Here is a 27,365-nt window from a genome sequence, read left to right as displayed (position 1 = left end):
TTCCCTGATATGTACTCTGTTCTCTGATAGTGGAAGTATTTTATCACAGGGAAAAAAAGTATAAACCTTACATATCACAGGATCATAGGATGTTAGGGGTTGGAAGGGAACTCTGGAGATCATTGAGTCCAACCCCCCTGCCAGAGCAGGATCATAGTATCTAGCACAGGTCACACAGAAATGCATGCAGATGGATCCTGAAAGTGTCCAGAGAAGGACACTCCACAACTTCTGTGAGCAGCCTGTTCCTTCACTGTGAACCTCACAGTGAAGAAGTTCTTCCTCATGTTGAGGTGGAACCCTCTGTGCTGTAGTTTATATCCATTACCCCTTGTCCTATCACAGGGTGCAATGGAGAAGAGTCTGTCCCTTCCCTCTTGACAGCTAGCCCTAATATATTTATAAACATTTCTTAAATCCCATCTCAGTCTTCTCTTCTCCAGAAAAAAAGCCCCAGGTCTCTCAGCTTCTCCTCATAGGGCCCATGCTCCAGTCCCTTAATCATCCTCATAGCCTTCCATTGGACTCTCAATTGGATCCCTGTCCCTCTTGAATTGGGGAGCCCAAAACTGGACACAATATTCCAGGTGAGATCTCACCAGGGCAGAGTAGAGGGAGAGGAGAACCTCCATCGATCTTCTGGACACAATCCTCTTAATGCACCCCAGCATACTATTGGCCTTCTTGGCCACAAGGGCACATTGCTGTCCCATGGATAACTTGTTATCCACCAGAACTCCCAGGTCCTTCTCCACAGGGCTGCTCTCTAGCAGATCGCCTCCTGACCTGTACTGGTACAATTTATTATTCCTTCCCAGATGCAGGACTCTGCATTTATCCTTGAACCTCATTAAGTTCCTCTTTGCTCAGCTCTCCAGTGTGTCCAAGTCTCACCAAATGGCTTGGTATCATCAGCAAACTTGCTGAGCAGACACTCTGTACCCTCATCAATGTCATTGATAAAGGTGTTCTAGAGAAGATACATGCATCACAGCTGGACAATTTAGAGACTACCTATTCTGTTAGAAACATTAGCTTTTTCTATACACTAATTTGTGTTCTCTGATTACTCAAGTTTCCTTAAAGGTTGTTATTACTGGAATTTGCTTTGGAATAAGGCAAATAGTTTCTTCCAGCACAAATCCTGGATGTTGTTCTGGAGACAGTTCACTGCTGGAACCACCTTCAGCAGCCAGCATGGATAAGACTATAAAACTGTTGGAACCTCCAGCTCTGTCTTGCACCTTTGTCCATTTCATAGATCTTCATACCAAATCTTCACACCAAAGAGGCTGTAGTTTCAAGCATAAGAACATCCAAGTAAGCTTCAGTACAGCTTTTGTCTTATTTTTAACAATTTAAACTGGAAAACTCGATAATATAATGCATTTATCTCTTTGGACTACAGAAGGCCCAATGGATATTGTGTATTAGCTGGCTCCTATCCATGCATATTAAGCATATCATCCTTTACAATAGGTTTACCTTAGAGAGAGGTAATTGCCGCAAAACAGAATCACCCAGGAACAGAGCCAGCAGCTCAGAAGTATGAATGAACATCTGTACAGCTATAATGATAAATTATAAAAGGCCAAGGGTAATGGGAAATTGGTGCTGTTACAGTGCCAAACTTCTCAGTTTGCATCTTGTAAACTAAATCATGATCAAAGGAGCTTATTGACATAGTTGTGATACATAATTAACTGACAATCAGAGGAACTGTGTGTTTTGGATCAGTATCAGTCATGCAAATGATAAACTGCAGTTTGAGACACAAAATATGAAATAACTTCTTCAAATTTCTGAAAATCCCTCAAACTTCTAGTTGCAAGCACAGGTGCACATACACACACAATCACAGGTACAGGTACCCTCTATCTTACAGCTTGTGAAGGTCACCATCACCTCTTCCCCAGTAGTGGGAGCTCCACTGGATGCACACTCCTGCAGGAGATGCAGCTGCCCCAGCATTTGCTGCTGTCACATAGAGAACTTTTATTTTTGATGTTTACACCTTATTTGCATAAATTCCACTGGGAACAGAACAGCTTTTAAATGAGGCATGTGTTTTGTTGATAAGCAAAGGTGTACTGCATAATATAAATCAGTAATGAAACTGCTTCAGTAATTTTAAAACAAGATAGAAACAGAATAATATAGGTTCACACGGGAGCACAGGATGTTAGGGGTTGGAAGGGACCTCTGAAGATCAAGTCCAACCCCCCTGCCAGAGCAGGACCATAGAATCAAGCACAGGTCACACAGGAACACATTGAGATGGATCTTGAAAGTCTCCAGAAACAGAGACTCAACAACCTCTCTGGGGAGCCTGTTCCAGTGCTCTGTGACCCTCGCAGTGAAGAAGTTCCTCCTCATGTTGTGATGGGTTAAGCCCATCCTAAAAGCAGGGAAGGGGAAGGGGCTTGTGAGAGCATTGCCCTCCCTGGAGGGGGTTTTCCCCCTGGGAAACTGAGTTAGTCTGTTTCACTCCCCCTCCCTGTCCAGCAAGCCAGGAAGACACTGCAGCTAATATTAATGTTCTTTTTGGCTCCTGCCTTGCCTGGACGAGAGCTAATGTTGCTGGCTTCCTGCTTCTCTGCCATGTGGTCAGGCCTGGTCCTCTCCCTGCTACATTGACACCTGGTGGACTGGTTTTGTATACATTTTATTTTTTCCCCATCCATCCTTGTTCCTCATCCCTTGTGAACCCTTCCTGTTATGTGCATATTTATATATATATATATAGTTTAAAGAAAACTTTTACCTCTCTACTTCCAGACCGACTCCAAATTATTTCTTGGTGGATTTTTCCCCTTTTCCCTTTTTTTTCTCTCTGTTGGGAAAGAGGAGGGGGGAATGGGGGAGGGATTCTCAGTTTTGCCCCCAGCTGAGCTTTTAAATCCCAGTTAAGGTTCAAACCACCACACATGTTGAGGTGGAACCTCCTGTGTTGTAGTTTATATTCATTAATATGTTATAAAACATAACTCTTATATTATAAAACAAGGTACCCAAAACTTAAGGCATTACCTAAAATTGCTGTCAAAAAGCTGTTATTTCTGATGCTTTTAAAATACAACCATTAGTTGGGGAAAAAATCATAGTATTTTTGGGAATTCTGATCATACTGATTAACTGAATATTCCCAAAGTTCTTCCAATATTTACTTATGTTACTTTTTGGAAAGTACTAGAAGCGTTTTGATTAGTGTCAATTTAAAAAAAAGTAATTATTATTGTACTAAAAAATGTAATAATTATTGTATACAATAATATACTATAATTACATATTATATACAATATTATATACAATATTATATATTATATACAATAATATATATTTATACAATAATGTGCGATAATTATTGTATACAATAATTATTGCATCATCTCAATAATGTATTACATCATCACAGTAATTTATTTATTACCTCACAATAATTATTACACCATCTGAATGGTGTTTTTATATATTTATTGTAATATATTTATTGTATACAATAATTATGGTTACAGATTTTTTAAGTGCTTAAAGGAATTTCCTACAGTAACCAAAGAGAAGATGACTTAGTTGCTACACTGTTTTCTGGATAACTCTACCAAGAAATTCTTCCTGATATCTGCGTCAGCAACCTATTAAAGTAGCATTCATTCCACTTGAGGAACCATCTTTTCAGTTCCAAATGTAATGTTGCAGATGACTAGTTTAAGGCCATAATGTTGCACCTAGTCACAGCAGTATCATTTAACTCTTGAACAAAATGGTCATACATCAACAACAGTAATAATAGCAAAATTAGCAGAATGTCTTACAGGAAAACAAAATTGTGATGATGAATGTAGAACTCCCAGCCCTCTTGGTGGCTTTAAATAATGCATCTTTCTAGCTATGAAAGAAAAGAAATCATTTATACTGGAAATTTCAACATTGAACACTAAGGTGGGGCCTGGGGCAAAGAGGAGGTATTTGCATCTGCTTCAGAAGCAGTTTTCACTTTCATTATACCAAATTCCCGCATTTATACTTAACTAAAATAGATCAATTATGATCATATTCTCAGACATCTTTTATGAAGTTTGTCTTACTTCCTGTAGTCTATTGTTTAAAAATACTTAAGAACATCCTTCAAAGACAGGCTCTAGATATTTCTGCATTTGACTTAAAACTCAGTCTTCCAAACAATATCACAATATATTTCTTCTTTTTCAAACAATGACCTTGCTGTATGTTTAGTCTTTTTTTATGCAAAAATAAAGAGAATAATGATCAGCTTTATAGAAAATAAAAGATGCAAAAATGTGGTGCTAAGGCATGTGATTTAGCCTTAGAATTGATAATGTTTGTACTCAACAATCTTAAAGGTTTTTTTCCAACTGAAATGATTCTGTGATATTGTGATTCTATAAAATTCTTGATTTGCAAATCACTAGCAAGGAAGTGTATCATGCTTAACTTTAGAAAAACAGTGTAGTAGACAACTAAAACAATTTCACAAGCTTGCAAATGATAACTAAAACAACAACAAAAGAGGACATCTGTCCATGGGACCAGATGGGATCCATCCTAGGGTGCTGAGAGAGCTGGCGGATGTGCTAGCTAGGCCACTCTCCATCATTTTCCTCCAGTCCTGGCTCACTGGTGAGGTCCCAGATGACTGGAAACTGGCCAACGTGGTACCCATCCACAAGAAGGGTCGGATGGAGGAACCTGGAAACTACAGGCCAGTCAGCCTGACCTCAGTGCCAGGGAAAGTGATGGAGCAGATTATCCTGACAGCAATAACTGCGCACCTGAAGGATGGCCAAGGGCTCAGGTCCAGCCAACATGGATTCAGGAAGGGCAGATCCTGCCTCTCCAACCTGATCTCTTTCTATGATCAGGTGACCCGCCTGGTGGATGTGGGGAGGCCTGTGGATGTGGTCTACCTAGACTTCAGCAAGGCCTTTGACACCGTCCCCCACAGCAAACTGCTGACTAAGCTGTCAGCCTGTGGATTGGACCATTACACTCTGTGCTGGGTTAGGAACTGGCTGGAGGGCCGGGCCCAGAGAGTGGTCGTGAACGGTGCCGCATCCAGCTGGAGGCCAGTCACCAGTGGTGTCCCCCAGGGATCAGTGCTGGGCCCTGTCCTCTTCAACATATTCGTTGATGATCTGGATGAAGGGGTAGAGTCAGTCATCAGCAAGTTTGCAGATGACACAAAGTTAGGGGCAGATGTTAGTCAGTTAGAGGGTAGAAAGGCTCTGCAGAGGGACCTCGACCGACTGGAAAGATGGGCGGAGTCCAATGGGATGGCATTCAACAAGTCCAAGTGCCGAGTGCTGCACTTTGGCTATGGCAATCCCATGCAGAGCTATAGGCTGGGGTCGGAGTGGCTGGAGAGCTCCCAGACAGAGAGGGACCTGGGTGTGCTGATCGACAGCCACCTGAATATGAGCCAGCAGTGTGCTCAGGTGGCCAGGAGGGCCAATAGCATTCTGGCCTGCATTAGGAATAGTGTGGCCAGCAGGAGCAGGGAGGTCATAGTGCCCCTGTACTCTGCTCTGGTTAGGCCGCACCTTGAGTACTGTGTCCAGTTCTGGGCTCCTCAGTTTAAGAAGGACATTGAGACACTTGAGCGTGTCCAGAGAAGGGCAACAAGGCTGGTGAGAGGCCTTGAACACAAGCCCTATGAGGAGAGGCTGAGGGAGCTGGGATTGTTTAGCCTGGAGAAGAGGAGGCTCAGGGGTGACCTTATTGCCCTCTACAACTACCTGAAGGGTGGTTGTAGCCAGGAGGGAGTTGGCCTCTTCTCCCAGGCAACCAGCACCAGAACAAGGGGACACAGTCTCAAGCTGCGCCAGGGGAGGTTCAGACTCGAGGTGAGGAGGAAGTTCTTCACCGAGCGAGTCATTCGGCATTGGAATGGGTTGCCCAGGGAGGTGGTTGAGTCATCGACCCTGGAGGCGTTCAAGGGGAGATTGGACGTGGCACTTGGTGCCATGGTCTAGTCATGGGGTCTGCGGTGTCAGGTTGGACTCGATGATCCTCGAGGTCCTTTCCAACCTAAGTGATACTGTGATACTGTGATACTGTGATACTGTATTGTGCAAGGGTGAACTGATTTGTGGTTGAAGGCAAAATTGTGAGCTCTAGTACTTTATTGTTTCATCATAATCATTTGATGGAAGAATCGGATCTACCCCTGCTGTGTACACGGAGGAGTTGTCAGCAGCAATTGGATCTTCATCCAAAAGTTCCCTGATTGTCTACAGTAATTTAATTTCGAAAATTTTCCTTCTCTGTAGATCTCTCATTACTCTATAAACCTTGATTAATCAGGGCTTTTAATGCCCATGAAAACATGAATAATACACAGAGCTAATCTCGTCCAATACCCAGCTGGCTAATAATAAGAATTTAAGTTAAAAAAAAAATAGTTGAAGAATACCCAAAACATTAAGAAAAATTCTTAATGTCTTATTAGAAGTCATTTGTGTTCTCAGAGTTACGGTCTAGGTTTTAAATGTACCACACACTGTTGTTAGTCACGCACATAGCTATTTCTTGAATTCTGCTTCATCTCTCAATGTCTTTTTCATATACTCTGACTCCAGTACTACTCACTGAAATAACTCAGACTTTTTTTAGAGATCTGTCCATCAGAAAATAAATGGGAATTTCTGCATGTTTGTGTGTATAGAGGAACTGCCTGAGTGCAGAATATATTTATTGTAAGATTATAAATGTTGTATGTATTTGCTTTTCTTTAATCTTTGCAGTTTTGTATCCAATATCTTAAACTCAGTCTCATACATTGTATTTTGCTTTTTTTACCATTAGGTGACTAGAAAATCACTAGAGTAATACACAAGCTAACCATGTTTTAATTTGAGCCTATGTGTGTGTGTTTTACTTATACTGTGCTCTTCCACTGTGCTGTTTTGTTTAATTAGGAAATATGTCTGTCTCTGCATAATCAGCACATATGCTGCAGCCAAAAATGAATGATTTTTGCTTTATGTAGTTTATTCATATCATAATATGTTCCAAACAGTTTCCTTGTATCCTCCTGTTCCTCAGAAAATTGGTTTTCTGGTTTTCTGTTACATATAATCAGAATTACTTTGGTCTATTCATGGGAATTAGAAAAAAAGTAGTTGTCTACAGATTCCTAAAACTGGTAAGACATCCTATTGCAACTGGCATAGACTGAGGTAGACATTATTAACCAACATTGTATAATTTTTTAGTTTTCAGTTAAGAAGTTGTCTCACTTAGGTGTTGACTCTCCTGACTGCCATCCACTACTAATGTCAGAGAGAAGATTTTCTGATCTCAGCTTGCATGTGATGCTATCACCTGTGATGCTATCAACTGTTGTCACTGGAACCTGTGTCTAACAGAGTGGCTATTCCTCCACTGTGCCACATCATCACAGGATCACGGGATGTTAGGGGTTGGAAGGGAGCTCCAGAGATCACAGACTCCCCAAACCCCTGCCAGAGCAGGGCCACAGAATCTAGCACAGATGGTTTAAAATAAGTTGCTTGACTCTAAATACTGATCTCCTGTTAGGAGTGGTAAAAGTGAATGGGGAAAGAGTTTATTCCCTCTTTTGCTGGATGCGTATGTCCAGGGAATACTCAATAGTCCCTCCAGATCTGGTGGCAAATTATCCTGCAATCTAATTATTGTTTACATATGCATTTGTTCAGAGGTAATGAAATAATGTGAGGCCAGTATCACAGACAACTAGAATGGTGTTTTTGTATCAGGGTTTGGATGGTGAAAATTCTGTAGAAGTGTTTGATCATGGAAAGCCTTAAAATCCTTTTTAAAGTTACTGCATAATGAAATGAATCAAATATGCTACATTCTCATCCAGTTAGCCAATGAGGAATGGACTCTGAAGTGAATGTTGCACTCAGACATGTTCCAAAAATTCTTAGTTTTTGTTTTACAGATCCCACTAGAACCTATTAAGGAACAAATATGCATGAAATCTAAGCATTCAGGACCAGGGAGAGAGCTAGCATCCATTATATTTGGTGGTATAGACACACTCTGTTAACTTGTTTACTCTTAATTCCTATCTGAAAACTGGCTGGATATAGACACAAGGGCAATGTCATAATCTTATCAGCCCAAAGTCCATGGCTTTAAGTACAGGCCAAGCACATAACTTTAAACAAGAACATTGCACTGTAACAGGTAATGATACATTGTCTATTACAATGTACCCAAGTTCCTCAGTCTTCCTCCAGCTTCAACACAATTTAGGATCTCTCTTACCTATTTCTCATTCTGTTGAAGTTATTTAGTTCTGTTTCTTCTCAGTTTTGTTTGTTTGTTTTTCCCTATAATTCTGCTAATTTTCTGTGGCACCTGAGAAAGTCATAGCTTCCTGAACTTGTGGAACAGATGCTTAATATAAAACAATGGAGCCCTCAAAGGAGCTAGAACTGTTATGTGTCCTTAAGTTACTTAGATGTACCATGGAAACATTTTTTTGACATTTTAAATATATATATATATAAAATATATATATTTTATATTTTTTTATATACATATATTTGACATTTTATTTATATATATATAGAGAGAGAGAGGTATGTTGGTTAGAGAATTATAGGCCCTTTGTGACCTGTAGACCAGTTACACCATTTGTGGTCCCTGTTTCAGTAATGTTTCCAGTTTCCCACTTTCTTTCTGTTATACCAGATTAATAAAAGACATGCATATTTCTTCTTTTTCCAGTCATATAAATATTGTATCATTTTTTAGAGAGCAAGCATGGTAGCTGATGTGCCAAAGAAAAGAAAATTATTTCTACTGAAAATGAGGAAAAAAAAGCAATTTATTTAATGATGAACACGAGACTAAAATTACATCAACTTTCTACTGACAAGTAGAGAGATGGAACGTCGATAAAAATCTGAAGTACATACAAAGGTCAAGTTTAATGTGACTCATAATTCAGTCCTAATCACTGAATGATGTCTTTCTGTAAAGATAGGCATCTATCATAACTACTTTGACCTACATAATCTCATAATACTTATAGTACCACTGACCATCTATAGTCAGTGGATGTCCCTTATTGAGAGTATGTATATGGAAAAATGTCCCTCACAGTAAAATGATGCAGTACTTTACATACTTCGTATTGGTCTGAAGTTCTTAGATTGTTTTTACTCAGATAAGTACACTTGCAATCTCCGATTACTGCCCCTCTTTTAAGTAAAAACCAAGTCTTTTAGAAACATCCAGTAGTTTATTATTATCCAAAATCTTTTAGGAAAATAGAATTTCATCTGTGATGACAGTGGCTGTGACTTGGCATTTTATTACATCTTTAAGGATGTGTTTATAACTAGTATACTTTTCTGGAGCTTTGTGCAAGGAGCTTTTACAATCATAGAATTGTAGAATCATAGAACTGTAGAATCATAGAGTTATAGAATGGTCTGGGTTGGAAGGGACCTTTGAAGGTCATCTAGTCAAATCCCTTCTAAAACAGAGACTTAAAGACAGATAAATATTCTGCTTTCCTGGTTTATTTACAGATTTAAAGCATGGCATGTGTGTTTAAAATTATAAGCACTTATCTCTGTTAAAAAAAAGGTATGCATTATATAAAAACATATATTTATATATACATATATATAATTGTAACTTGAAGTCATGCTGGCATTCAGGTTCAGGCCTTGTCTACACGTGATAAGAAATGCAGTGATGGGTTGAAATGGTTCACCTCTGTTTTGGTGTTGCATTTCACCTCATTGTCACTTGTCTAGTGTCCTACTACACTGGAGTGCACACTGCAGTTCAGAAAGCAGCTCACATTTGTTTGAAATTGTTTACTGACAGTATGCCATGACTGCAGGGGCTTGCAGAAAACAAGATGTCTGTCTTTACAACATCTGGTGTATGCTGTGGCTGCAGTCCAGTGGAGCTGGTATTAGAAACCTATCTTGAGAATCTCATAGATTTATTCCGGTCTGTAACCTGGTTTTCTTACAAAAGTAGAATTTGTGGAAAAGGTTGCAAATCTGGAAGAAGCCTGCTAGCTATCCAAGTAGGGGACTAGACCATCAAGACAGGTGAGAGATATATTAGTATGTATAAGACCAAAGGAAATGCCTCATTCATGAGCATCATGGAGACCTTCAGGTTTATGCAGGAAATGAATGCTGCTGTCTGGCAGTTGCTCAAAGTCAATGTTCTCAGAGGCCATCTATTCAGAAAATGAGACAAGAAATAATCTGTTCTGAAGACAAATGTGGCTTTATGCAGTAATGAGTCTAAGACCACTCTAAGAGGATTTTCATGAAGTCCTTTAAGAACAAGCTTCTGGAAAAGCTCCATCACAGTGCACTACAGCAAACTCCATGGCTTTTTCCGCCAAATGACTCTAACACATAACCTACTTATTCAATGAATCTGGCAGTGACCCTCGAGCCTTTTTGCAACTGAAGGCATCCTCGGCAGCCAAGCATGCATTTGTCAGGAATCAAACTGTGGTGAATAAGTTTCTCTGTATACTTCGAAAAGAGGACAATGATCTCTGCATATATCTCCAACCATCTTTTCACAAGTCATGTCCCTTACATCCCACCCTCCAGGACACCATGTGGTGTCAGGTCCAAAGTGCTGAGACTCACATGCAGAAGAAGGTAAAAAATGTAGTTCAAGATCAAAAAGTGTTTGAGGGACCTGAGGTTCTTTAGTCTGGAGTTAAGCAGGCTGAAGGGAGACCTTATCACTCTATACAGCTACCTGAGAGGAGGTCAGAGTCGGTCTCTTTTCCCAAGTAACAAATATCTGACAAGAGGAAATAGCCTTAAGTAGTGCCAGGGAAGGTTTAGATTAGATATGAGAAAAAAACTCTCCACTGAAAGTCTTTTCAAGCATTGGAACAGGCTGCCTGGGGGAGTGTTTGAGTCACTATCCCTGGAGGTATATAAAAGTCATATAGATGTGGCACTTAGGGACAAGTTTTAGTGGTGGACTTGATAATGCTGTGCTAATGGTTGGACTTGATAATCTTTTACAACCTAAATGATTCTATGATTCTATAATTCACTTAAACTCCTGGTAGTAACATGACCGCATAAAGCATCAGTTGCCTAAATATATGCTAAAACAGAATTACAAAATATTTACCAAAAATTTGATGTTTATGAATTATTTAGCTCAAGTAGCCTTGCCATAAGACAAGTGTTTAAGGTCATTACAGAATCAGCAGAAATATCTGAGAGAAACTGGGAATGACATTGCTGCCTATTGAAATTACGATACTTAAAAATCAGAACAGGAGACATATTTTCAGAACAATCTTTATGCAGTGACAAGCAGAATTAGCTCAAAAGAGGTGTCATCAAAGTGAAGCAATGCCCTTGTTGGTAATGAGATTACCATTGATGATGTGCCCATCAAAAATGATGCAGAAGTTGATACAATCAATAGATTTCAGGAAATCTACAGTGAAGTAGAGAGTATTTCTAAAGAAAGAGCTATGGCTAACAGAGATGTTTCAAGCATTGTGTTGAATCTGTAAATTCTCTTGAAAGAGGCTAGGCCTTATTTCTCTATATTATCATCTTCAAATATTTAATATGAATAAAAATAATATAACTACTCTACTCTTTATCAGAAAGCCTTTAAAATCATTCACTTAGCAGACAAGATCTGTTTTTAGAACAGAACAGGAATAGAGTAGAATAGAATAGAATAGAATAGAATAGAATAGAATAGAATAGAATAGAATAGAATAGAATAGAATAGAAAAGCACAGCAGTATTTCAGCTGGAAGGGCCCTTGCAGCGGTCATCCAGTCTAACTGCAAATGCCTCTTACATACTCACAGACTTGGGACATCAACTACCTTTCTAGGAAGCCTGTTCTAGTGTTTGACTGCCCTCTTGGTAAAGAAATACGTCCTAATGTCTAGTCTAAACCTCCTCTGGAACAGTTTTGAACTGTTCTCACACATTCCATCACTGTATAGAAGGGAGAAGAGATCAACACCTCCCTTTCAGGAAGTTATAGTTATGATGGCCCCTTAGCCTCCTTTTTTCCAGTCTAACCAAGCCCAAAGTCCTCAGCTGCTTCTTATAAGACAGGCCTTCTAGCACATTCACCAGCTTTGTTGCCCTGCTCTGGATGCATTCAAGTGCCTTAACATGCTCTTTAAACTATACAGTCAAGACCTGCACACAGCACTCAAGGTGAGGCAACACCAGTGCTGAGATAAGCAGCTCTTTCATCCAGCTACTTGTACTGTTTGATGCATCTCAGGGTACTTTAGAGCTTCTGCTTTTTCTCTTTTTCAGAGCAAGTAAATTAGTGGGTTTTGTGATGTCAACATTTGGCAATATAATAATTCTTTTTGAAGTATGTGCAAATCATTAACTATATGATGGATGAAACATCAATATTCCGATATGTTATTGATTTTGTGTACCCACAGGATCTGAAACCTAAGTAGCTAAACTGATTTGTTTAGTAAAGTCCTGTTATTCTTAATCAAAATTTTACCTTGTGTTCTCTTACGCAGAAAATCCTTTTACTTTCAGGATCAAATCAGTTGAAGTAAAGAAAAGAATATGTTACTTTGTCAGAAATAATCACCCAGTTTTCTTCTATAAAAGGTAGAAGTTTGTTGTGTTGTTTTTTTTTCTTTTAATCTAATCTGTCCCAGTAATTCTCTGCTTGTATAGGAATGAAGGACAGACTAAACATAAAGAATTGCCTTACATTGCAAACAATGTTAGCATCATTTTCATCCTTCATCTAGGGTAATTTTAAGGAATCATGGTCTGTAGAGATGCAAAAGAAAACTAGTTCAGTTTAGACCAGAACAGCATTAGCATGAGAAGGTTTTTTGTTTCTTTAATTACATTTTTGGTTTTTTTTTTTTCCATGAGAAGTACCTGATCAGAAACAAATCATCCATGTGTCACTGAACCAGATGTAACCTCATGACTTGAACTAGGGATGACTTAATGCTCATTAAAAAGTATTTTGTTTGTGTTCTTAGAAGACATTAAATTTGAGAAAGCACATTCAAAACAGTACTAATGTCTGATGTGTCTGGTAAATTACTCTTTTTTTTCAAGTTAAACAGAGTATTTTATATAATTCTGTTGTGAGTGAAAGTTGGCAAGGAATTGTTAAGGAAAAGTTAATTGTTCATGACTATGTATATTTTTCTTGGATAGTTGTTTATGTAAATAATATAGAAATAACAAATTCAAATAAATACATGATGTAGTAGAAGATGCAGAGGATTGCAGTGATCTTTTATTCACACAATTAATTTTCACAATCTTAAACAAAACTATCATATACGAGGTTTTCTCTCACTGAAAGTTAATTGTGCCTAGGTATAGAAATTGATGGGCACAATCTCCATCTGAGATAAGTCACAGGATAATCAGGTTGGAAGGGACCTTTGGAGTTCCTACATCCAAAGCAGAGTTTTCTATGAGATCAGACAGTATCCATTTTGGTCTTGAAAACCTTCAAGGATGAAGACTGCCTAATATCTTTGGATAAACTATTTGATTTGTTTGAAAACCTTTGAGGGTGAAGGCTACCTAGTGTCTTTGGACAAACTGTTTGATTTGTTTGACTATCTTCATGGTGAGGATATAGCACCTTTTTTTTTTTTCCAATGGGTTTGTTTGTTTAGATTACAATATCCAATTGTATGATAAGACTGCCTCATGACATGTCTCGTGTAAACAGAATAAGCAGTGTTACATCATTTTGTAGTTGGGGCTATAGGAAGAGGTCACAGCTGCTTCATTATTTACTGCAGTAATAGGCAGAGTAGATGTTTTCTGCATGCTATTTTCTGTTTATGATTTGTTGTGTACAGCTCTAGCTAGTGGATTGATTGGAGTGTTGTGGCAAGTGTTAGGCAGTTTACAGCTTGCAGGCTGGTTGTTGATACTGAGAGTCACTGAAGTCAAGCAATGAGACTTTTACCTTGGCTCAATGTTTTTGAGAAAAGTCTAGGGAATGCAAGACTGATATAAAATAGTGCAGCTGACCTGAATGCAGTGATGACATATACTAAAAAAAGCCTACTGTGACTCATGATTTCTGTAGGAAGACTGCTATCAAATACAGTTGTTACTTTCACATTCTTTTCCATATGATCTTGGCATCCATGGAGAGTCTGTGGGTATTCCAGTGCTGGGAACTGAGTTCTGTGAGGTGCATGAAATAAAATTTAACCAAAAAAGAATGAAAGTACGCTTTTCTGCTCATTGACAACATATCAATAGTATTTTATGTGATTCTCTCATCTTTTCTTCACCCATAGGATGATTTTATCCGAGGACTACGATAGCTTAAGTATTTTGGTTTTGTCTACATTGCAATATTTTTTGTTGTTCCTGTGGATGATGATGATGGTTATTAATTTTAAAAGCCTGCTACTGGATAAACAGAATTCAGACATTCCAGAAACTGCTGGATTAGATGCTCAGTATGTAATTTAGTGAAACATTGTGGCGAACTCAGACTTGACCAATATTTGAAAATATCAGGCTGACTATAATTCAAAGCCTATATTCACTGTTAGTAAATTTTTTTTAAAATCAGAATGATATTCTTTAAACTGTGCTCTTTACCATCAAAGTAGGAAGCATTGTGCTGTCTCAACAGTCTCATATGATACCATTCTAGCTTCTACCATGAACAGTTTCTACATATAAAAATTTCAAGCAAAGTTCACCCCTAAACAATATCCCCAAGCACCACATCCAAATGGCTTTTAAACACATTCAGGGTTGGTAACTCAACCACCCCCCTGGGCAGCACATTCTAGGGCCTGACCACTCTTTCTGTGAAAATTTTTTTCCTACTGTCATGTCTAAACCTACCCAGTTGTAGCTTAAGGCCATTCCCTCTTGTTCTATCAAATGTGAGAAGAAACCAGCACCAGTCTCTCTACAACATCCCTTCATCAGTGCATTTACAGAGATAGTGAATTTTAAATTAGGGACAAAAGAAATATAAATGTCTCCATCAAGTGCAAACATTGTTTCATATATGTTACAGCTTCATAAAACTAGCACAAGATTTAGTATATCAAGTTGAATTGAACATTATTGCTGCTCTGCTACACTTGGATGCAAGTTGAATTTCAGTTATATCTTTTTTTATTTCAATTAGCAAAAATATTGTTTTCATGATGTTTATTTCCACTCGGTTCATTGCTCTTCCTAACAGAATTGTTTCCCATGGAATTCTAACCTTTCATTATTAGCCAGATATTCAGCTGGTAAAGCTTAATAATTTTTTCTGTAGGGATTTTAAACTTTGGAAATAAAGCATGTAAAAATGAAACTGGTTATATATCAGATGAATTATCAAGTCTCTCTCTTAAGGATTAATTTAAACTCATCTGTCATGTGAAAAAAAAAAAATAAAAGAAGAAAGTGCTTTTGTTTTCAATAACTTTTCCTAGACTCATATTACAATTAATGTAATGCTTTACTTATTGAATTTTCTGGAATCTACTTAAGATAATTATGCTTCCTTTATCCATCTGTTTTTGTTAATAAACTCTTAATTTCTTGTCTTTTTGTATTACATACAAGTTACTTTTAACAGCAGAGGCTTCTTAATGACTTTTTCATGATTAACTGTCAAGTTATATGTAATAGTCTTTATAGCTTTTGAGTTCATCTGTATAAGTAATTAAAATGAAAGAAGAAATTAAAGTTTCACAAGAAAATGGTTTTGACTGTATATGGCAACATTCGTTAAATATTTTACATGAGACTGTAAGTAAAACATTCTGTACTTCCACCAGAAACATGTCTAAAAAAAACTACACAAATATCTAAAATAAGAAACATAAAATGAACCCAGATTAAAATACAGCTTCTAAACTTTGCTGAAGATATAATGTAATTTTACAGACTTCTTTTATGCTATATGTAATGTTGGAATAAAATGTAATGACTTTATCTTAGTTAGATCATTGAACTGTAACAAAAGATACCCAACATAAAATTAGAGCATACTGTTAGTCAGACTTGCCAATGCTTTGTTCTATAAGGGCCATTTAAGTTTTTCTTTCAATCTTTGGAGCAGGAAAAAAGTTACACAGACTACACACATATATCTAATACACACATGTATATTACAGAATTAACCAGGTTGGAAAAGACTTTCGAGATTATCAAGTCCAACCTATCACCCAACAACATCTAATCAACTAAACCATGGCACTAAGTGCCTTGTTCAGTCTTATTTTAAACACTTCCAGTGGTGGTGACTCCACCACCTCCCTGGGCAGCCCATTCCAATGGGCAATCACTCTTTCTGTGAAGAATTTCATCCTAACATCCAGCCTAAACCTCCCCTGGCACATCTTGAGACTGTGTCCTCTTGTTCTGTCACATATACACACACACACACACGTATATATATATATATACACACGTACACATATACGTATATATGTTTCCATTTCAGGGGCTACTTTATCTAAAGAAACAAAATATTTGCCAAGATATTTGAAGTAATCAGAAAATAATGTTGAAGTTTTTATATCTTTTGGTGTACATTATCCTATTATTATATCTCATCAGGTGCTACAACTATTGAAAAGTATGATCTCAGAACAAATATATGGATTCAGGCTGGAGTGATGAATGGCAGGAGGCTTCAGTTTGGTGTTGCTGTCATCGATGACAAGCTGTTTGTCATTGGAGGCCGGGATGGCTTAAAGACATTAAATACTGTTGAATGTTACAATCCAAAGACCAAGGCCTGGACTGTGTTACCACCAATGTCAACACATAGACATGGCTTAGGTAAGGAAAACCATGTTTTTAAAAGATTTTTCTGATAGTTTTTTAGATATATAATTTCTAGTGGAAAACTGAGTGTTTGTGAGCTGTTGTAGAAAAGTGAACAGTAGCAATAACTGATTCCAACTGATTCCATTGTTCTTGTTAAATCACTAAAAGTTTACAGAAAATTAAAGGGGTTATATGTTGTTTTTTCTTGTTTGTTTGTTTGGGTTTTATTCTTTACCAAAATAATACTGGGGAAAAGGAACAAAAAAAAAAAGCCCACCCAAAACCAATAACCAAAATGAAAAACAAAGGAACAGGGAAAGAAATTCTGAAACTTACACAAGTTAGTGACAAAATGCACTGATTTTGAAAAGAACAACTTTATTTATCAAACAGTCAGGGTATTACTTATTTTTAATCAAAACATTATGTGTTTTCATTTTTCCAGTATAGCACAAAAGAAAGGCTGTATAACTGTGTCAGTGATGGACATACACACTTTACAAAGTATTTGCAGCAATATTTTCATCATGACTGAGAGAATTTTTTCCCATAGCCTGTTTTCAGATAAGTTGGGTTCTGTTTTAGTTTGATTTTTTTAAGTCTATTGTCCATAACAGTATCAGCATTAACCAAGCACATTTTATGTCTCTTCTCTACTTAAGGAAATATATATCTGGTGTGGAGGGGATATTATTAAATCAAACAAAACACAGTTCTATTGTTTGCTTGAAAAAAACACACGTCAGTTATGTATTTTGTATATGTACCATAGGAAAAAAGCTCAGGTTTATTCATTTACATAAATAATTTTATGATGTTTCAAGAACAATTCTTTTTTTAATCTTAACTGTAGAATGATTTTGCTTAAAGGAGTTTAGAATCTATAGGACATACTTACTACAATGTAACTTTCATAAGACATAAGAAACAGAACTGCTCATCGGTCTGCTAAAATCAGTTGATGTGATATTACAACATCATGAAAAACAAACAGAAAGACACACTAGGTTATATCCATTTTCATGGTTTCCAATCAACAGCAAGTCCTAAAGTGTACTCCTGTCTCAGTATCTCACAAAATGAAGGTATTTTTACCTTCCCCCCTTGTCACCTTTTGACACCTAGGACATACATTTCTACAGTGGCTGGTATAATGTATTTTTTTTCTGTTAAGCATGTCTTAAAATGAGAAATATTGATGAGAATCTATACCAAATGGTATCGTGACACTAAATAGCTCTGTGATCTAAAATTGTTTCCTAAGTTTAAATTTAATTACACTGCTCCAGAAATATATGCAAAGTATTTTTCAGCAATGTTCCAGAATTTTAGAGAAGCTGTTATTAGTTTCAGTGCTGTTCTCAAGGGTGTAAAAATACAGCAAATTCAGCTGTAACAGAGGAAATTATTAATAAAACATTAGGGGATACCTGGTAGAGAAACCAACTTTTCCTGGTGACACGAGAGATGGAGTCGTGACTGAAAACCCTTTGCAATCAGTCGAAAAAATGCATGTTCAGAAATATTGAGGTTATGGCTGGAGAGAAACTGGTATGATTTCTGCAGGAGAAAAAAAATGCAGCACACATAGCATTTGACCACTTTGAGTCTTTTGGCATTGTGAGGAATCACTTTTGAATTTTTATGCTGCAGAATTTTCATCTGACTATTTTTTTCCCCAGAAATACCTACTATAAGGTTATTCTTTTAGTAAATTCCCTTTGTAATAAGAAATTAATTTGCAATTTTTACTTTGCCTTTAGACTTTTTTTTGCTTCAGCTAAAAATTTCAGATGTAACTGAAGTCACAAGCGGGCAATATAATTCAATTTATTCTGTCTTCATATTATCAGTAAAACATATGTGTAGAAGTTGATATATGTAGAAATGAGAAATGAGAAAAATGAAAACTGACAGATCGTGTCGTGAAAGTACATACTCTAGGAATCACAGAACCACAGAATAACAGAACATTAGGAGCTGGAAGGGACCTTGAAAGATCATGTAATTCAAACCCTCTGTGTCGTAGGGTTGGAAGGGAAAGACCTCCCTCCCCCCCGGAAAAGTGAAAGGAAAAAAAACTCACAGCTGAATTAGCAAAGCAGTAGGTGCTGTATATTTACAAAGCAATATAGGATATGCAGGGGAATTTACAGAATTTACAATATTTACAATATATACAAAAATATACAATAAAGTAGCACAGAAATGAGAGTTTCCCCCCCCTCTGCTGAGGGGGTTCCCCACCTCTGCTCCCCCTTCTCACCCCCTTTCCCCAGAGAGGGTTAGAAAGAGAGGAAAGAGGAAAAAAGTTAGAAGCACTTATGTGTTAATTGGAAAGCAGTTAATACAGGCCTTGCAGTTTATCAGTTTCAAGGTCAAGCCTTGGCCGAAAGCCCAGAACGCTGTGAGCTGCAAAGCCACCGAATGAGGGAAGACAGACTGTCCAGAAAAGTGCAGGAATGCCCATGATACTCTGCTGCACTCCCAGGTCAGAAGGTGGTTCCTCCCAATTTACCAATGAAATTAGTTTAGATCCATCTTTTCATTTACAAACATCCGACTACAATATTCCCTTCCTGAAGGGGACAGCCTCAAACGGTCACACCTCTGGCAGTGCAGGATCACCTAGAGCAAGTCACAGAGGAATGCACCCAGAGAGGTATTGAATGGCTTTGTCATCCTCACAGTGAAGAAGTTTTTCCTTATATTCGTATGGAACCTTCTGTACTCCAGCTTGCATCCATTGCCCCATGTCCTATCATTGGGCATCTCTGCGAAGAGACAGGCTTAATTCTCATGACACTCACCCTTCACATATTTATAATCATTACTGAGGTTACCTCTCCGACTCCTCCTCTCCAAGCTAGAGAGACTCAGTTTCCTCATAAGGGAGGTGTTCCACTCCCTTAATCATCTTTGTGGCTCTGTGCTGGACTGCTAGGCAGTTTCAGCACTGCCAATAGAAGAGGAAGGAAAGCTATGGTAGTGGCAGTGATAGGGTAGACTGTGGGATTGAAAACTATTATTTCAACAAAAAGTGATTCTAATATGCCTGTCAAGAAGGCCATAAAACAGTATGTAGTATGAAAGAATAATAAGAAGGTAGAAAAGCAATGAAAAGAACAAACAAAATTATGATGAAGGTAAAACATATGAAACAGAAAGACCTCATCAAAACCCATATAGGCAATGTAGAAAGACAGTGAAAGAACAAAGAGGGGAAAAAAATATAAAATAGTTTTTAGATTATAAATTCAGCAAAGAAATAGGAAAAGTGGGTGCAGAATTGCTTCATAAAAAGACTTTATATGCTGCATAGAGGGGAACGAGAGAGAGAAGAGATAGGGAATCAATCGTAAACTAATTTAAACTTTAGAATTTTGCCAGTTGGAATTGTCTGAATGAAAATGCTGTAAATGCTGTAAACATATTCATTGCTGATGGAAGAGGGATCAGGCTCAGCCAGAATGGATTTAGGAAGGGCAGGTCCTGCCTGACCAACCTGATCTCCTTCTACAAACAGGTGACCCGCCTGGTGGATGTGGGGAGGCCTGTGGATGTAGTCTACCTGGACTTCAGCAAGGCCTTTGACACCGTCCCCCATAGCAAACTCCTGGCCAAGCTGTCAGCCCATGGCTTGGACAGCAGCACTCTGAGCTGGGTTAGGAACTGGCTGAAGGGCTGAGCCCAGAGAGTGGTGGTGAATGGTGTCACATCCAGCTGGCGGCCAGTCAGTAGTGGAGTCCCCCAGGGATCAGTGCTGGGCCCCATCCTCTTTAACATCTTTATTGATGATCTGGATGAGGGCATTGAGTCCATCATCAGTAAATTTGCTGATGACACCAAGCTGGGGACAGGAGTTGATCTCCTGGAGGGTAGAGAGGCTCTGCAGAGCGACCTCGACAGGCTGGACAGATGGGCAGAGTCCAAGGGCATGAGATTTAACACATCCAAGTGCTGGGTTCTGCACATTGGCTACAACAACCTCATGCAGTGCTACAGGCTGGGGTCAGAGTGGCTGGAGAGCTCCGAAACAGAGAGGGACCTGGGGGTGCTGGTTGATGGCAGGCTGAACATGAGCCTGCAGTGTGCCCAGGCAGCCAAGAGGGCCAATGGCATCCTGGCCTGCATCAGGAACAGTGTGGCCAGCAGGAGCAGGGAGGTCATTCTGCCCCTGTACACTGCACTGGTTAGGCCACACCTCGAGTACTGTGTCCAGTTCTGGGCCCCTCAGTTTAGGAAGGATGTTGACTTGCTGGAACGAGTCCAGAGAAGGGCAATGAAGTTGGTGAGGAGTTTGGAACACAATCCCTATGAGGAGAGGCTGAGGGAGCTGGGGCTGCTTAGCCTGGGGAAGAGGACACTCAGGGGTGACCTTGTTGCTCTCTACAACTACCTGAAGGGAGCTTGTAGACAGGCAGAGGTTGGTCTCTTCTCCCAGGCAGCCAGCACCAGAACAAGAGGACACAGTCTCAGGCTGTGCCAGAGGAAGTTCAGGCTGGAGGTCAGGAGGAAGTTTTACACAGAAAGAGTGATTGCCCCTTGGAATGGACTGCCCGGGGAGGTGGTGGAGTCGCCATCACTGGAGGTGTTCAGGAGGAGACTTGACAGGGTGCTTGGTTGCATTGGTTAGTTGATTAGGTGGTGTTGGATGATAGGTTGGACGTGATGATCTTGAAGGTCTCTTCCAACCTGGTCTATTCTATTCTATTCTATTCTATTCTATTCTATTCTATTCTATTCTATTCTATTCTATTCAAAGATCAGCTCCAAATACTTTTGTTTATATGATCCTGACATAATTCAACACCTGAAGAGGAATTAGGGTCCAACATTGAGAGCATTTCCCCCCTCATTTCTGTAGCCATAATATTCCCAATTTTAATGCAAATTGTGCAATGCCACTAAAGATTTAGCATATAGGCCTGGGGTAAATAGAATTCATTCTGCCCAGAGAGAATTGTCCCAGAGTGCCTAAAGAGTTTATGAGTCTCAGTTTGCACAGCAGGTTATGGCTTCAACACATTGTTCTGAAACAGCTAAATAAAAATATAACTGTATTCCAAGGGACAGTTAGAGTGAACAATGTGATTGTCATTAAAATGTTATGTTCAATATTGAATATTGGAGACTCAGGGATGACTTTATTGCTCTCTACAACTACCTGAAGAGAAGTTGTAGGCAGGCGGGGGCTGGTCTCTTCTCCCATGCAACCAGCACCAGAACAAGAGGACACAGTCTCAAGCTGTGCCAGGGGAGGTTTAGACTAGATGTTAGGAAGAAGTTCTTCATAGAAAGAGTTATTGCCCATTGGAATGTGCTGCCCAGGGAGGTGGTGGAGTCTCCATCACTGGGGGTGTTTAGGAGGAGACTTGATGGGGTGATTGGTTGCATGGTTTAGTTGATTAGATGGTGTTGGATGATGGATTGGATGCGATGATCTTGAAGGTCTCTTCCAACTTGATCTATTCTATTCTATTCTATTCTATTCTATTCTATTCTATTCTATTCTATTCTATTCTATTCTATTCTATATAATTTATCTTGCCTTTGATTTTATTCTTACTACATGGTAAACCTCAGAAGGAAAATACATGTAAAGACATTAATTAGTCTAAACCTATATAGCTTGTAAGTCATTAAATTATAATCTTACTTTAACTAGTTTTAAAAGCATATCATTTTCTGTGTCAATGATTTAAAATTAATGAGGTGCTTTCCAAGGAATTTTTATATTTCAAAAATATATTATTATTCATTAAATATTTTTAATGTTTGTGATAGCTTACATCATATCTAAACACTCTGCAGTTCTAGGCAGCTAAGAATTTAGGATAGGATTCATCCCCCTAAGTAGGAATATATACAGTAGAATATAACAAATAAGGTGACATATTCCCATATCCTCCTGCAGTAAGTATTTGGACACTGCATAACTTTTTTCTTTTATATATCAACATACTAAAATTCAGGTTCAGCTAGATTTGAGAATTTTCTACCAAATATTACTACAATAAAAGCTTCAGTCTTGGCCTATGGAAAAAGTAAAAAAAAAAAAGAAGTTATTTTCTTTTTGGTTTGTGGGGTTTTGTTGTTTTTTGTTTGTTTCTTTTTAAAATCCAGGTTGCTTCTTTCTGGGAACAATTTTAATGTTGTTTTCCATGCTACCCAAGTACAAGAAAAAAATGAAAGAGTTAATTAAATATTAATAAAATTATTTCGTAGTGTAGGTATATTAGGTAAATATATCTTGGACTTGTTAGCTTCAGAAGTGTGTTAACCTAGAATTCTTTATGGAAAACAATAATAATAAAACGTAATTTATAACTCTAGTAAAACAAAGACAACTTGGATTCCAATAATGAGTTGCACTAGAACTTTTAGAAAGAAATACAAGGGTGTGGTATTGGGCGTTTATTCATATGTGTACATAGATTTTGAGAAATGCCAAAAATGTGTGTTCCTAACAAACTTTTTAAGATACAAAACTAAAACAAAGGACGTAATAAAATTGTAGAAAAACTTCTATTTAAATACAATTAAAAATGTACATCTAATTTATTTACACGAAATACATAAAATCTTAAATCTAGAGGTAACGTAGTAGGAAGCATGTGCTGGTGGACAAAAAGCTCAACATGAGCTCTCAGTGTGCACTTGCAGCCCGCAAAGCCAATCAGATCCTGGGCTGCATCAGGAGAAGTGTGGCTAGCAGGTCGAGGGAGGTGATCCTCCCCCTCTACTCAGCCCTGGTGAGACCCCACCTGGAGTACTGTGTCCAGTTCTGGAGCCCCTATTACAAGAGGGATGTGGAGGTGCTGGAACGTGTCCAGAGAAGGGCCACAAGGATGATCAGAGGGCTGGAGCACCTCTCCTATGAGGACAGACTGAAGGAGTTGGGGCTGTACAGTCTGCAGAAGAGAAGGCTCCGAGGAGACCTAATTGTGGTCTTCCAGTATCTGAGGGGGGCCTACAGGAGGGCTGGGGAAGGACTTCTCAGGATCTCAGGTAGTGATAGGACTAGGGGGAATGGAATGAAGCTGGAGGTGGGGAGATTCAGGCTGGATGTGAGGAGGAGGTTCTTCACCATGAGAGTGGTGAAACCCTGGAATGTGTTGTCCAGGGAGGTGGTCAAGGCCCCGTCCCTGGGGGTGTTTAAGAGCAGGCTGGATGAGGCTCTGTCCAGCCTGATCTAGTGTGGGGTGTCCCCCATGGCAGGGGGGTTGGAACTAGATGATCCTTGTGGTCCCTTCCAACCCTGAATTAAACTATGAAACTATGAAGCATGCACTGAGCTATTTAACACTGGTAGAATTATTCCTTTTTGAAGTGGGTAAAAATCAATTATTAAAATCAATTTATTCTAGATAATAAAAATTCTGCAAATGAATTGTCATGAATAAAATATTTTTATTCCTTTGCTTTCACTTGATGAAATAAAGAAAAAAAGTCATTTTTTAACTATAGATTTCGAGCATTTTGTCAGATTTTTAAAATATGCCTTCAGTGGAAATACTAGAGACCTTGATAGGTCCATAATAGCATAACAATGCTTAATCACATTGCAACAAGGGAAGGAAAAAACAAAAGTAACACATGGGTTGATACCAGAAATTTATAATGAACATTTCATTACAATAAAAATATGTAGATTGAAGATGCAGTTTATGAGGACTTGGCAGGGCTCATTGATAGAGCTTTAAACTAGATTTGAAGGGGGAAGGGGTTGTTAATCTAATTCTTGCCTGTGACAAACATTGGGGCAGCTCACCAGAGGCAGAGGGGTGGAATGCTAGCAAGGGCTCTCAATTTGTTGCCCCGAGGCAAGCCAAGGATGAAGCACTGGGACACCCCAAGGGAATCAAGGGGGATTCACCGAAGAGGGTGGCACGGCCAGCACTGCTCAAGTGCCTCTATGCAAATGCACACAGCTTGGGCAATAAACAGGGTGAATTAAGGGCCACTGTGCTGCTAGGATGCTGTGACATAGTGGCTATTACTGAAACTCGTTGGGATGATTCCCAAGACTGGAATGTAGGGATAGATGGATACAAGCTCTTCAGGAATGAAAGACAAGGTAGGAGGGGAGGAGGTGTTGTTGCTCTCTATATGAGTGACCATCTGGAATCAGTGGAGCTCCACCTGGGCAAGGATGATGAGCTGGTTGAGAGCATATGGGTGAAGATTAAGGGGGAGACAGGAAGGTGATGTTACTGTAAGGGTCTGCTATAGGCCACCTGACAAGCAGAACCACGCACATGAAGCACTCCAAAGGCAAACAGAAGTGGCTTCACGTTCACAAGCCCTGGTCCTTGTGGGAGATTTCTGACATCGGCTGGAGGGATGTGGTGGGTTAACGCCCATCCTGAAAACAGGGTGGAGGGCTTGTGAGTGCTTTGCCCTCCCTGCAGGGCATTTTCCCCCTGGGAAACTGAGTCTGTTCCACTCCACCCTCCCTGCCCAGCTAGGGTATAAAAGAGAGGACACTGCTGCCCACTGCCAGCTTGAACCCACAGTCTCGGCATACAGAGTCTCATGCTCTGCTGGGTTCCCTCATGCCCACTCAGAAAGGAAACAGGTGAACTGGTGACAAGTGACATGGAGAGGTTGAGGTTCTCACTGACTTCTTTAACTCAGTCTTCACTGCAAGGGCTCCAGACATACTCCCACAATAACAGAAGACAATGGCAGGGACCGGAAGAAGGAACTGCCCATGGTGAGTGAATATCAGGTTCATGACCATCTGAAGAACATGAAAGTGTTCAAGTCCATGGGACACGATGAGATACACCTACAGGTACTGAGTGAACTGGCAGATGAGGTTGCTAAATGGCTCTCTATCATATTCCAAAAGTCATGACAGTCCAGGGAAGTCCCCACTGACTGGAAAAGAGGAAACATAACTCTCATTTTCAAAAAGGGAAAGAGGGATGACCCAGGGAACCATAGGCCAGTCAGTCGCACCTCTGTGCCCAGTAAGATCAAGGAGTAGATCCTCCTGGAAGGACTGCTGAGGCAGAACAGTAACAGAGGGGTGACTGAGTACAATCAGCACAGCTTCACCAAGGGCAAATCCTGCCTGACAAACCTGGTGGACTTCTATGACAAAGTTACAACATGAATAAATGAAAGTTGAGCAACTGATGTAGTTTACCTGGACCCAAGGAAAGCCTTCAACACTGTCCCGCACCACATCCTGGTCTCCAAACTGGTGCAGAATGGATTTGATGGATGGACCATTGAGTGGATAAAGAACTGGCTTGATGGCTGCACCCAAAGTGTGGCTGTCAATGGGTCCATGTCCAAGTGGAGGCCAGTGATGAGTGGAGTTCCTCAGGGATCAGTCCTGGGAACAGTCTTGTTTAACATCTTTGTTGGTGTCATGGACAGTGGCTTTGAGTGCACCCTCAACAAATTTGCTGATGACACCAAGCTGTGTGGTGTGGCAGACATGCTGGAGGGAAGGGATGGCATCCAGGGGGACCTTGACAGGCTGGAGAGGTGGGCCCATGGCAACCTCATGAGGTTCAACAAGACCAAAGGCAAGGTCCTGCATCTGAGTTGGGGCAATCCCAAGCACTGATACAGAATGGGCAATGACTGGCTTGAGAGCAGCCCTGAAGAAAAGGACTTGGTGGTGCTGGTGGATGAGAACCTCAACATGAGCCACCACTGTGCACTCAGCCCAGAAAGTCCATCACATCCTGGGCTGCATCAAGAGAAGCATAGCCAGCAGGTCGAGGGAGGTGATTCTCCCCCTCTACTCCACTCTGGTGAGACCCCACCTGGAGTACTGCATTCAGTTCTACAGGAAGGATCTGGATGTATTGGAATGTGTCCAGAGGAGGGCCACAAGGATGATCAGAGGGCTGAAGCACCTCTCCTATGAGGACAAACTGAGGGAGTTGGGGCTACTCAGTCTGGAGGAGAGAAGGCTCCAAGGTCACCTTATTGTGGCCTTCCAGTATCTGAAGAGGGCTAACAAGAAAGCTTGAGAGGGACTTTTTAGGGCATCAGAGTGATATGACTAGGCGGAATGGAGCAAAACTAGAAATGGGTAATGGTAGATTGGATGTAAGGAAGAAGTTCTTTACCATGAGGGTGGTGAGACACTGGAACCGGTTGCTCCAGGAGGTGGTAGAAGTCTCATCCCTGGAGGTTTTCAAGGCCAGTCTGGATGTGGCTCTGAGCTTCCTGATCTAGTGTGAGGTGTCCTTGCCCATGGCAGGGGGGTTGGAACTAGATGATCCTTGTGGTCCCTTCCAACCCTAATAATTCTAAGATTCTCTGATTCTAATATGGAGAGTTGGCACCTTAATTTTAGTTTAAATAAACTTTCTTTGGAAATGGAGACTTTAAAGAATTGGTTTTATGAACATTTTTTTAAAGCACTTTCACCATGAAAACACAGGCTAGAAGGCTAGAGAATTTGTGAACAGAATGTATCAGATGCACAGCATTGTAGCAAAACCAGTTAAGTATAAAGTCAGAGTTTTACCTTTTATCATAGAACCTTATGAGACGTAGATTATCGCTTGGTCAGCACTGAAA

At 39.6% G+C, this 27,365-nt stretch overlaps 1 protein-coding gene across 1 annotated transcript in view; it reads left to right on the top strand.

Annotated features, from left to right (window-relative positions):
• Positions 1-27,365, top strand: part of KLHL1 (kelch like family member 1) — a 248,207-nt gene that overhangs the window by 182,492 nt on the left and 38,350 nt on the right. Inside the window, exon 7 of the mRNA XM_068150261.1 lies at positions 16,599-16,823. Coding sequence (XP_068006362.1) covers positions 16,599-16,823 — 225 coding nt within the window. The remainder of the gene's footprint in view (positions 1-16,598; positions 16,824-27,365) is intronic.

The sequence above is a fragment of the Melanerpes formicivorus genome, unplaced genomic scaffold (genome assembly GCF_026170545.1).
Source record: "Melanerpes formicivorus ecotype bairdi unplaced genomic scaffold, bMelFor1.0.p_v2 SCAF_1, whole genome shotgun sequence".
In the NCBI taxonomy this organism is placed as follows: domain Eukaryota; kingdom Metazoa; phylum Chordata; class Aves; order Piciformes; family Picidae; genus Melanerpes; species Melanerpes formicivorus.
Note: the sequence above shows the minus strand (reverse complement) of the source record. Positions and strands in the feature narration are given on the sequence as shown.